Source organism: Fukomys damarensis, unplaced genomic scaffold (genome assembly GCF_012274545.1).
Source record: "Fukomys damarensis isolate Sample0158 unplaced genomic scaffold, DMR_v1.0_HiC HiC_scaffold_30, whole genome shotgun sequence".
Taxonomy (NCBI): Eukaryota; Metazoa; Chordata; class Mammalia; order Rodentia; family Bathyergidae; genus Fukomys; species Fukomys damarensis.
In genome coordinates this window covers 6,277,122-6,290,424 of record NW_022900942.1, presented here as the reverse complement: position 1 = coordinate 6,290,424, position 13,303 = coordinate 6,277,122, and the positions used below count along the sequence as shown (strand labels likewise).

Genomic DNA, 13,303 nt, shown 5'->3' with positions numbered 1-13,303 from the left:
GGGGTACCGGGGATCAAATTTGGGTCCTTGCACTTGCGAGGCAGGAGGCTGAATCACTGAGCTAAATCCCCAGCAAAAACATAATACTTTTGTGCTGCAAATTATTCCACTAAAAAGTTAAAAGACCACCAGAATGAGAAAAGATACTTTCAAAATAAGGGATTTTGTGCAGAACATACAAAGAATTCTAATACAATAATAGACAACCTTATTTTAACAATGAGTAAAACATTTCTCCAAATGGCCAATAATCTCATGAAAAAAAGTGCTTTACATCATTAACCATTACAGAAACTACAAGAAGTCAAAATTTCACACCTATCAGGATGGTCAATAAAAAGTACACAAATAACAAGTCTGAATGAGGATACAGAGAAATCGAAACCCTCCTATGCTGCTGTAAGAATGTAAAATAGTGCAAATGTTTTTGAAAACAGCTTGACAATTTCTCAAAATGTTACACATAAGGCTAGGCATAGAGGCACATGCCTGTAATCCCAGCCCTCAGGAGGCTGAGGCGGGAGGATCACTGTGAGTTTGAGATCAGCCTGGACTACACAGTGAGTTCCAGGTTAGTATCAACTACATAGTGAGACCCTGTCTCAAAATAGAAACAAAACAAAAAGGTACACATAATTATCATATGACTTAGTCATTCCACTACTAAGTTTATAACCAAGAAAGATGTGAAATCCACACAAAAACTTGTACATAAACATTTATAACAGCATTATTATTATTCATAATGGCAAAAAAGTGAAAAAAACCTAAATGTCAACCAAATGATGGATAACTAAAATGTAGTGTATCTTTATCTTGGCCTATGGTCAGTCAAAAGGAAATACTGAGGCCTTCCATAAAGCTTGAGAACATCATGCTAAATGTAAGAACTTCCAAAATAATTGTACAATGTTTCTAAGAATATGAAATGTCAAAAATAAGCCAATGTATACAGGAAGAATATAAATGAGTAGTTGCCAAGGCAGAAGGGATGGGAGAGAAATGGGAAATGATTGCTGCTGAGTTCAGGATTTCTTTCGGGAGCGATAAAAAGTCTTCTAAAATTAGTTTGTAGCATTGTTTCCATGGCTCTCTGAAAAATCACCTCTTCTTAAATGGGTGAATTTTATAGTATGTAGACTGCATCTTGTTATGGTTTACATATAAAATGTCCCAGAAAGGCACGTGTGTTCTGAGGGTGCGCTTGCAGAAAGTGACTGCATATAGGCGGTGCTGTACTCCTCAGTGGATTAATAAATTGAAGAGCTCAGAGCTGAAAAATGCTGTTAGGAGGTGGGGTCTGGTGGCAAAAGGCAAGCTGCTGGGAGCATAATCTGGAGGCATGTACCTCCCTCCCTGGTTCCTCTTTTCTTTCTGCTTCCAGATCCGCAAGATGAGCACAGCTTTTCTCTTGTCTGAGCCTCAGACCTTTCCACTTCTTCCATGCCCTTCCTCCTCTGATGTCAGACATATAGACCGAATCTTAAAAAAATAAAACAAAAAGGGAGCCAAAATAAACATGTCCTCCTTTAATCTGAGGGTGTCAGGTATTGTGTTGTAACGACAGGAAAGTAACTTACTGTATATCTCAACAAAACTTTAAAAAAAAATTATCTGGAGATGGACAATGGTGATGGTTGCATCACCATTGTACTTAATGCCACTGAACTTACAAACTCAAAATGGTTGTGATCAAAAATTTAGGTTATATTTGTTAAAGCATGATAAAGACAACTGACTATTCAGGACTACTGCATAGAGCCACTGCAATACGGCCTTGCAGTAGGGGCTAGACTGCTTATAAGACATGCAATATCCAAATTTTGTTTATACAAAGGCACGTTTGCCAGCAGGCTAGGAGTCTGGCTTAAGTCCGGCCATGCAAAGATTTTTTTTTTTTTTTTTGAGACAGGATCTCACTATGTAGTTGAGACTGACCTGGAACTCACTATGTAGCCCAGGCTGGTATCGAACTCACAGTGATCCTCCTGCCTCAGCCTCCCCAGCGCAGGATTACAGGCGTGTGCCACCACGCGCGGCTTTGTTAGCAAATAATCTTCGTTACATATTTTATCACAATAAAGATGTAAACAAAAATAAAAACTTAAAAGTGGAGCGCTCCTGCTGAGCGGCTGTCTGAAAGCATAGTCACGCAGGGGTCCGCGGGCTCTGCCTGGTCCCGGACCGGACGCACGAAGGTCTCCGTCGTACGCTGTCCGGTCTACACGACGCTACCCGGGGTGGGGGTGGGGAGTCGGCCAAGTCGCGGCGACTCAGCGCGCAGTACCGAGGAGTGACACAAGGGAAGGGACGGGAGGAAACAGAGACTAGAACGCAGGATCACAAATCCAGACGGAACACTACGGTATTCACGGAATCCTGCAGGTGGTGGAGCAGCCATGGCCGACACGCACAAAACGTCAGCGCGCACACACATGCGCAGAGCGCGCTTGTTGGCGTCCGCGCGCCTATTGGCGCCCTCGCACACGTCGGCGCGCGCGCCCGGAAGTTCCGCGGAGAAAGAGGCACCGGTGTTGAGGAGAGGTTCGGGCGTGAAGGGGACTGGGCGACACCGGACGAGGTAGGGACCGGGTGAGCAGGGGCCCCGAGAACGCGGGATGAGGCTCTGGGGACCTGAGCGGGGACAGCCCCGGGGCGCTTGGTAGCAGCCTCAGAGTCCTTTCCCGCGCTCGCAGGCAACTCGCGCGCGGTACTCTGCCGCGGAGCCGCCCGGCCCCAGGATGTCGTACATGCTCCCGCACCTCCACAACGGCTGGCAGGTGGATCAGGCCATCCTCTCGGAGGAAGACCGAGTTGTGGTCATTCGGTTCGGACACGACTGGGACCCTACCTGCATGAAGATGGACGAGGTTCTGTACAGCATAGCTGAAAAGGTAACGTCCACTGTCTGCCTGACCATTGGGTTGTGCAGGAATTTGCTTGTGTCAGCGGCCGGCGCAGGTTGTTGAACTTGAGACTAAAACTTGTGTCCTATATTAGTTATTACTAATGGGCCAGTTCTAACGTGCAGACCGATTCAGCCACAGAGGAAAACTCAGGAATCTTAAACAGGAGTCTTGTATTGAACAAAGCGAAGATGTGCGCCCTGGAGTTGTGCGGGATAACTGTGGTCTGTTCCGAGAAGTGTCCATAGTTTCTCGATTTTTAGGAGATTCACGCTTTCCCCCTTCCCATGTTACTATTGTTAGTGTATTTTTAAAAAGTTTTACTGTATAGTGCAGTGAACCACATTTGCCAGTTTTGTTGCAAGTAGTTTAGCATCCATTAAAAGGATTTTTTTTTTGGTATCTTGTTTATTGTGTTTAAAAATCAGAGCTGAAGCCAGGCGTGGTGGTGCACACCTGCAGTCCCAGCACTTGAGAGGCACAGGCAGGAGGATTCCTGCAAGTTGGAGGTCAAGCCTGGGCTACGTAGTGAGACCCTGACTCAGTACATGCATACGTACATACATACTTAGCTTTTGCATTAGTACCGCGGTAAACCTTGTGTTTTCTTTGGTGTTTCTTTATTCTTCTGTGTCCTTTGTGAGTCATTTGATTTGTAGTTTGGGAAGACTGAAGCACAGTGTTAGGAGAAAATAGAATTATATTTGGTTAGAACTAGGTTTTCTAATTTTTCATATTAATTCACCGGGTGGTCTGTGGCACTTGTATGCTAACAATAAAAGTGCAGTTGTAGGGCACTGGTGCCTGACCAGGGTTTTTTTCCTTATGCCTTATGACAGACTGGATACAGAGGCAAACTTTTAAGCCCAAGTTCTTGGGAGGCTTGGCCAGGAGGATCACAAATTCAAAACTAAGGGCCGGGGATTTGGCTCAGTGTTTCCGCCGCCTGCCTCGCAAGCACAAGGACCCGAGCTCAATCCCCAGTACCAAAAAAACAACCGAACAAAAAAGTTCAAGACCAAGACCAAGCTGGGAGTGGTGGTGTTCCAGCACTCTGAGAGACTGGAGCAAGAGCATCACCTGGGTAATACAGCAACTTAGACTCTGCCTGAAATTTTAAAATACATGTATAAAGAGTTGATGTAGCTCAGTGCAAAGGTCCTGGGTTCAATCCAGTCCCCAGTACAAGAAAAAGAAAAAGAAAAAAGAAAGTCCAAGACCAGCCTTGAAATTTAGCAAGACCCTGTCTCAAAATAAAGAGGTGGAGTAAAATAAAGAGCAATGGTGGAGCACATTTAGCTTCAATATGTAGTAGCACTCCCCCAAAAAATCCTTATATCAGTTTTAGGTTAAGTTGTATTTGGGTTTTTGCAATTGTAGCAATAGGTAAAAAATAGATTGTAAAGGGTTAATAAAATATTTAACAGTATTCCATAAATAATTTTAAGAGTTATTCATTGAAACATGGAATAAATAAGAAAAGCACTGAATCTATTTTTTTCTCTCACAGTTGCTAATGTAAGCTGGGTTAATATAATTCCTTGGAGTGAATAGTAACAGACAAAAGGATTGTTTTAATGTGTAGCATGGAACACTGTCTGACTTGCTTTTAGGTTATTTATTTTTTTATTTTTTGTAGTACCAGAGATCGAACATGGCTCCTTGTGCTTGTGAGGCAGGCGGCAGAACCACTGAGCTAAGTCCCTGGCCCAATTTTTGTTAGCCTAGTTAGAGGCAGCAAGTTTGGGAATAGAATGCTCCTGAAATGCATCTCTGAGATTCAGATTCTGTCAGTTTAGGTGAGAGGCCCAAAAATAGTTTTTGAAGAAGCTTCCCAGGGAATTCTGGTGTGACTTGATCCCAGACCTCAATTTTGGGAACACCTCAGTGGAGATCTGGTTCAAAAAAAGTGCTTTGATTATCAACCATTTCCCAGACTTTTCCTCTTAGACTCCATGACAGTGGGGACTTGAGGTACCAGGGAAATTCAACAGTTCTCTCACATGCTGAGGCTGTTGTCAGCTAGGGGCCAGAGATAATGACATGGCAGTACCAAGGGAATCATTTTTGCATTGTGAAAGCCATAGGGGACAAGGACAGATGCTGCTGAAATTCAGTGAATAATCACTAAAAGCACGTCACTGTATTGACTGTGAAATACTTTGGGCTGTGATTCTGGAATCTTTCAATCTTACACTGGTCAGTGAAGCATCAGATGGTGTTCAGAGGCTGCTGCTGTTCTTGCTGTGAGGATGGCTTGGAGAGGACGGCTTGTGAGGATGGGCCTTTGGCTTTTCATAGCTAAGTGAGTTCAGCTAGAAGCTTTTAGCTAATAAGCAACTTTCACATGTGTTCATTTAAGTACATAGATTCCTGATTCCATTGTATCAGTTACAGAGTGACTCATTTACTACTAGTGGACGCATACTTTATTTGGTGTTGAACCTGTTGATAAGGATAGTTGAACTGGGCTCAATTTTAGTATTTTCTCTGGTATTTTATATAACTTTCTTTTATTTGAAAATTTGTGGGGTTTTTTTTTGTTTGGTAATGATAATAGAGACTTTAAACCAGAGCCTTTACACTAAGCTACATCCTGGTTTTTGTTTTTTTTTGTTTTTTGTTTTTTTAATTGAGTTTATTGGTACAATCTAGGTATACAATACAGTTACATTCATCATTGGGATTCTGTACCTTTACATAATAGGTCTTGATTCTCATTTTTTCCCCTTGTCCCTGCCCTCCCTTCATCCCCCTCCCCTCCCCATTTACAAACACTTTATTTCCATTTTTTCAGTTTCTCATATTTTTTTCCTCTCCCTTTTACCTTTCCCCCACCCTTCCCACTTTCCCTTTCATCTTTAGCCCTTTACTTCCTATTTCACATTATTAATTATCTCATTAGGATCCTGTGTACTGTTATAGTTTTCGCACCAAAGAAACTTCGGTATTTCAGTTAAAGAAATCTCTGTATGAACATTAAAAATAGGGAACCCTAAAATAAAACTAAAAAGAAAAGTAAAAGAGAAAAGGCAATGATGTAACATTAAAATAATCCTTAATTCTGGAGATGAAAATGGTCCCCGAACATATTTAAATTGCTTCTTGCTCTTATAGTCTTATTCTTTTTTTCCTATTATTTAGAGAATACTTTATTAGTTTCTGTATTCAAACCCACATATGACTTGCTTTTTAATTTTGTCGCTGGGTCTTACTGAGTTGCCCAGGCTGGCTCAAACTTGGAATCTTCCTGCCTCAGCCTATCAAAATTCTAGGATTTCAGGTGTGTGCCACTATGCCCAGCATGATTACCTTTTTTAAAAAATTATTGATTAATTAGTTTGTTTTGTACCAGGGTTTGAACTTAGGTTCTTGTGCTTCTGAGGCAGGCGCAGAATCACTGAGCTAAATCCCCAGTCCTTTGATTACCTTTTTAATAAACTTTTAATGCTGTTATAGTTATTAAAATGCAAATTAAGTATATTAAAAGACCATTAGTATCTTACTTTCTTTTTAATATAATAAATCCATAAATCTGAAAGCCCTTTGGGGGAAGTTCAGCAGGAGTTTTTGAAATTTAAGGTTTTAGTACAAACAGTGTAACTGTCTAAAAATCTCCCTCTTCAGCAGTGACGGGTCATGGGGGATCTTCCTTGTCTTGTTACAAGCCCTGTTTGGATATCTCAGCTATTTTAAAATGAGTAAAAGTTCCACATGTTCATGCTGGACTTCATTATATTGTTTCTCTTAGAATGTGTTATATCAAATTGGTGCTTCTGCAGTGCCCAGTACCACCTCAATGCTGGTAGTTTTGAGCTGAATCCCCCCCCCCATCACTGGGGATTGAACTCAGGACCTTCATTTGGCTTGCGAGGCAGATGTGGTGCCACAGAGCTAAATCTCCGGCCCTTGAGCTGAATACTTAATAAAGAAAGTCTAAAAACTCACAGATAATACTTGAAGGTATGTAAAGGTTTTCAATATGTGAAGAATTGAGTAAGTATGGGACAACTTATTTGATAGTTACAATTTTAAAAAATTAAGCTTTTCTGGATATGGTGGTGGCGTGCCTATAATCCCAGCACTTAGGAGTCTGAGGCAAGAAGATGCTGCTAGTGGGAGCCAGGCTAGAACTATGTAGTGAGTTCAAGGCCAGCCTAAACTATGTAGTGAGACTTTGTCTTAAAACAACAACAACAAAAAATTAAGTTTTCTGTATAGTTGTTGATTTTATGCAGGTTTTTGTTTTGTTTTGTTTTAAGCTGGTACCAGGGGTTGAACTCAGGACTTTTGAGTTTGCAAGGCAGGTGTGGTGCCACTGAACTAAATCCCCAGCCAGATTTTCTGCAGTTTCAAAAGAGACTATTTTATGTACTTCTGAGGTGGTTTTCCATTTTGTTGGAATATGGTTTGTTACAGTACAGCTTTAGAGTTCACGCTTCCCTAAATCCCATGATGAATAAGAGTGAATGGGTGTTTAAAAAAAAAACCCAATACAGACAGAGTTTTGTGGGGTTTTTTTGTTTGTTTGGTTTGTGTTTTGTGGTTTTTTGTTTTGTTGTTGTTTTTTCAGGTAGGGTCTCACTATGTAGTTGAGACTGACCTGGAACTCACTATGTAGTCCAGGCTGGTGGCGAACTCACAGTGATCCTCCTTCCTCAGCCTCCCGAGTGCTGGGATTACAGGCATGTGCCACCATGCCTGGCCAATACAAATAGAGTTTAAAATTTCTTGAATGATAACATTGATGCATAACAGTATGTTCCAATAGAACTGTGTAAAAGGCAGATGTGTTTATAGAGCAGTTAAAAAATATTAGGGACTGTACCTTAAGCATCCCATTAAAGATTCAGAGGAAGTTAAACAATGAAAATCAGTGTTCAGCCAGAAGAGAAATCTCATAAGAACAAACAATGCATATTTTTGCTGTTTCCTGAGAATTTTTGTGTTTCGTTATAAACAGCCTTATAGCTGGCAGAAAGTCATAGGGGAGATACAAGTGTTGATGGGGTTACGGGCTCCAGCTAGATGCTTTCCACATGCCAGCCAAGTGACCTTTACCAGCTGGTCCCTTTGCCTCATCTCCTTTGTGGATAAAATATTAGGGCCTGGTTTGTAGGGTTGTTACAGAAATAACTTAATATAAAAAGATGCTACCTAGGAGACAGGTGATGGACTTCAGCTAACCTTCTAGTTTTTTCTTAAATTTCTTCATGTAGCCCCAAGGCATCAACCTGAAGACAGTGTAGTGATCAGTTGCCAGTATGCAAAGGAACTTTAATTTTTCCTCTACTTATAATTTGCTAGGTTTTTGCTTACATGTGTACTGTATTTGTTGACATACTGAAGATGGGTATATAATTTTAAAGCAACCAAGCTTTAAATAAACTTTTTTCCTTTCTTTTTTTTTTGGTACCGGGGATTGAACTTGGGTCCTTGAACATTTTTTTGCAGGCAGCAACACCACTGAGCTAAATAAATCCTTGGCCCTCCTGAACATTTTTAAATTGGAGAAAAAATAGTGGACACCTAGCTTAATTTTAGTTTTATATAAAAAATACACTGGTGCTTTAGTGAACTGCAAATTCATTAGTGGATTAAAACATTCAGAAATCATACTACCATATCTCTGTTTTAGCCTACATGGCAGGAAGCATGTGCTGAAGTCCACACAGCCCCAGCAGACCGGAGCTCTTCCAGGGAGACATGGAGGGAGCTCAGGAGTTAAAGATCGAGGACGGCAAATGTATTGTGACACTAATATTTTCTCACATAATTACCAGACTGGATATACGACTTGTAGATGGTGACTCTTACTAGAAGTACTGAACCTGCTGCTAGGACCCTGTCCCCAAGTAGTAGGTAGGCTAGGTTAGACCCTCTCTTAAGGCGGGACTATAAAATTGAGATTTTTATACTAATACTAAGATTATATAATAAAGATTATGTTAAATCTATACTCTCCAAAGACACATTTTCAGTGATAGTGATCTGCTTCTTGACTTTGAAATAATACCTTTACTAAGTTTATTCATTCAATAAACACTCCCTAGTACTTTGTGTATATCAGAGTCTATGATTCCCAGGAGGCCTCAGCACAGCTGACAGATATGATTCTTTCACTTGTGGTGTTTCAAACTGATCTGAAGGACATGATACCACTCATACAGATAAGAAAGGAAAAAAATATTGTGGTACCCCATTTAGTTATGGTTTATTTTACTTCTGGGTGGCCTATAGTTTTCTGGGGTTTTTTGGTGCCGGGGACCCAATTTGGGACCTTGCCCTTGCGAGTCTGGCCACAGAACCACTGAGATAAATCCCCGGCCCTATAGTTTTCTTGGTTATTGACAAAAACAGGAAATATCTCACTCAAAAATTAGCATTTACAGTGTGAAAATTATTCACAATTACTGAGTGAAGATATCTGAGTGTCCTCATTTACAAAACAGATGAGGTATTTCCGTTGCTCTTGAGTGAATGTAATAAGCAGTAGGAGCCTTGGATGTTTGCTGCTCAGCTCACCTCCTTCCACCCACAAATACCATTTCTTACTTCACCAAGGAGTGAAGGGAGTTGGAAACTGGAGAGAGTCATCTTTCCTTCCTGCCGCTGCCTGCTCCAATCACTCCTGTCTCAACTTCCAAGTTCATCAGCACCATTTCCCAGCTTTTCATACCAAACCTCTTGGGAGGGTTATACACAGTTCAACCCATAATGCATACAAATTGATATAATCTTTCTAGAGGGCATTAACACATGATTTGTTAAGATCCTTTAACATTTCTCCCGTATGTTGCTGAGATTCTATTTTGTGATTCATATTTAGAAATAATAAAATATGTCCAAAAATTTAAGGGTAAAAGTGCATACAGGAGGGGTGGGGAATTTGTCTCAGTGGTGCTGGGCCTACCTTGTTATTGCAAGGTCCTGAGTTTGATCCACAGTACCAAAAAATGTGTATATAGGTGAATGATATTCATGAAAAATCAGTAAGAAAGTAACAGAAGAATGGTGACATAATGACATATTAAACCAGGATAGGAAATATAATATCATTAATAATTATATGATCATATTTTGTTTAAACAATATAAATAGATTTTTTAATATACCCAGAAAAAGATGGGACAATAAGCAAAAAATGTTAGTAGCAGTTGCCCATGAGTGTGGGACTGAAAGTTATTTTATAGTGGTACCTCATTGAACGTAACCATTGAATTTGATTTGGTTCTCGTCCAACTTGGATTACATGCAGAATTGTGGAAAGAATCAAGTTGGTGAGTCAAGGTGCCACTAAAGTTTTTTTTTTTCTGGTTTTTCTAAACTTTTCTGATGAACTTGTAGTTAAAAATTACAGAAAAATTGTGCAGTATTACTTTGAGTTCAAACTATTAGTACTTGGAAATGTTCAAACTTAAGTAATTAGGGGGAGATGGATGGCTGAATCCTGTAGGCATGTTTTAGTCCAGCTGTTTAATACATGTAATACGGATTTGTACAAGGTTATAAAGATCATTTGTAGAGCAATGCAAATGATACCTCTGTGGCCTTTTTCTTCAGGACTTTTTAAGTTTAGTTAGTTCCTAAGCTATTCTGAGAAATATCAAAATGAGCTACAACTAACCAGTTGGTCAGGGTCCTGGTAGTGGTGCATTATTTTCTTGTATGTTCTATGGGGGAAAATATCAGATAATTGATTTTTTTTTAATTGTCCAGTTTAACTGTTTTATTCTTTAAATTTCCCGTACTTTTAGGTTAAAAATTTTGCAGTTATTTATCTTGTGGATATTACCGAAGTACCCGACTTCAACAAAATGTACGAGTTATATGATCCATGTACTGTCATGTTTTTCTTCAGGTATGCCTTCATTGTTATTTAAATGGAATATTCTTGGCTTAGAAGTTGGAGGTAATTGGGGCAGAGTCTGTTATTTAGGAGGAAATAGTTATGCAGCCTTATCACAAGGCAGTTTGTATCACAAGGCAATCAATATCTTTTAAATTATTTTCAAAATCATAATTCCAGTTATAGTATTTACTGAGTAAACAATTACTTTTTTGAAATAACTGACCCAAAACTTGAGGAAAGTATAATGAAATGGAAGATACTCTTAACTGACATTTAAGATATCCTTAAATACATTCTATTGATGAAAAATGTTTTAAAATAATTTATTAAATATCGGGCCAGGTATTTAGCTCAGTGGCTCTGGCCACCTACCTTGCAAGCGCAAGGACCCAAGTTTGATCCCTGGTACAAAAAAAAGTACTAAAAATGACATTAAGGGCCAGGGATTTAGCTCAGTGGCATAGTGCCTGCCGCACAAGTGCAAGGTCCCGAGTTTGATCCCCGGTACCAAAAAAAATTAAAAAATGACATCAGTAATTTATTGTCCTTTGAGTGTGGTGGCACATACCTATAATCCTAGCATTCCAAGAGGCTGAGGCAGGAGGATCATTGAATTCAAGGCAATCCTGGGGCTGCATTGAGTTCAAGGTTTTGACTACATTGTGAGACCCTGTCTCGAAAAACCAAAAGGAAAAAAACTTGGTGTCCTTTTCTAAGACACCTGAATTGAACTTAGGTACTAGGTTCCTAAGACACCTTAACTAAGGAAAACCTGAATTTAATTACTTTTGTCTATAAATACAATATTTTATGAGCTCAAAATTCTATTGTAAAGATTTAATTTGGAAAGCAGTCACCATTTGATATTATTATCAAAATTTGTTACTGTACTTACTATAGAAGTTGGTAAATAGCAGTATGAGCATTTAGCCTTCCTCCAAAAATAAAGCTTCATAATTGTAAGAAAGGTCTCAGTGGGTTGTATAGGTGTATATTAGTTTTATATTCTGCATGAATTTAGCAGCATACATCAGTGCCTGTTTATGAGCTCAGTTCTCTGGATACATGCTGTCCTTTATAATCAGCTGCATTCTTTGTTCAGGGTCTAACAAACCAAAATTGTGGAGTGAATGCTTATCTCGAGGGCCTGGAGAAGAGTTCACTTTGGCCCGTTCAAGTTATTGGCAGAATCCAGGTCCTTCTGGTTATGTAACTGAGGTCTGTTGTTTCCTTGCTGCTGTCGTCTTGGGGCCACTGTGCTTTTAGAGTTTCCTTCATCTTCACATTCAGCATCAGTTGAATTGTTGAGTCTTTTTCATACAAGTATCTCTGTCTTCCAGTTCTACCTCTGCTTTTAGAAGGTTAAAATGATTTGATTAGACTCACCCAAATGATCCAAGAGAATCTTATTTTAAAATCCACTTACTTTAAGCCTGAATCCTATCTAAAATTGCCTTTGCAATGCGATGTTGCAGAATCACAGACATGAAACCTTATCATATTCATAGAATTTTTGGGAGCATTTTAGGATTTTGCCTGCTGAAGTCTGCCCTCTGGCTCACCTCACCATGGTTACTGAGGAACCCATCTCAGAATAGAATCAGTTCCAAAGGTCAAAATCTCATTGTCCAGGTCATCTTAACCATATGAGCCCACATTTCCTGAGCACCGTTTCTTTTTCCCGGTGGACCTATGAAGCTCAGAGACAAGTGAGGCCCTCTATCCTCAACACGGCTGGGCCAGGTGTAGTGGCACACACTTATAATTCCAGCACTCTGGATGCTGAGGCAGGAGGATTACCACAAGTTCAAGGTCAGCCTGAGTTACGTAGTGAGACCATCTCAAAAAAGTGAGAAGGGAGCAGGGAAGCTCTCATCCAAGGTTGGGCAGACTCCTTAGTTAGCATTGCCTGAGATTATGCTCATCGCTCCATGTTCTACCCTTGGAGTGGTTCTGCGTAAGTCCTTTTTTCCTGATCAGTGTTTGTGGCTGGAGAGTTTTTCACTCTGCTTCATGAACCTGCACTGGGGCCATCACCTTCTCTGCCTGCTCCTCTTTGTCCCTCACATTTGTAGGACAGGTAAACCCAATGAGGGAGAATGCCTGTAGGCTTCCATATGCTTCCTCTTTGGTTGACAAAGCTCATGAGGAACAGCCTTCATTGCTGGTGACTGAGTGCACTGACCTGTGATCTTTCTTGGTTTTTAGCGGTATGGCCTATATGGCCTCATTCTCGTCATTTTCCTGCGGAGCCATTGCTGCATTTCAGCATCTTGTCATCTGGAGAGGAGTTACTCCTGTTAACAGTTCTTATATCAGTTTATCTCTTTCCTCTCATTTTACTGTAAATAGCAAGAAGAAACCAGACAGCACCTTCAAGACTTTGCTTGGGCCTGGTATGGTGGCACATGCCTATAATCGCAGCACTTGGAAGGCTGAGGCATGAAGATCACTGTGCTACATAGTGACTTCAAGGCCAGTCTGCACTACAAAGCAGGATACTATCTCAAAAAAAAAAAAAAAAAAAAAAAAAAAAAAAAAAGAG

General features: G+C 40.2%; 1 protein-coding gene across 1 annotated transcript in view; it reads left to right on the top strand.

The window, feature by feature from the left end:
• Positions 1-2,466: 2,466 nt before the first annotated feature.
• The window catches only part of Txnl4a (thioredoxin like 4A), a 14,594-nt gene continuing 3,757 nt past the window's right edge, over positions 2,467-13,303 (top strand). The window contains exons 1-3 of the mRNA XM_010644192.3: positions 2,467-2,581; positions 2,697-2,894; positions 10,664-10,767. Coding sequence (XP_010642494.1) covers positions 2,742-2,894; positions 10,664-10,767 — 257 coding nt within the window. The 5' untranslated portion in view covers positions 2,467-2,581; positions 2,697-2,741. The remainder of the gene's footprint in view (positions 2,582-2,696; positions 2,895-10,663; positions 10,768-13,303) is intronic.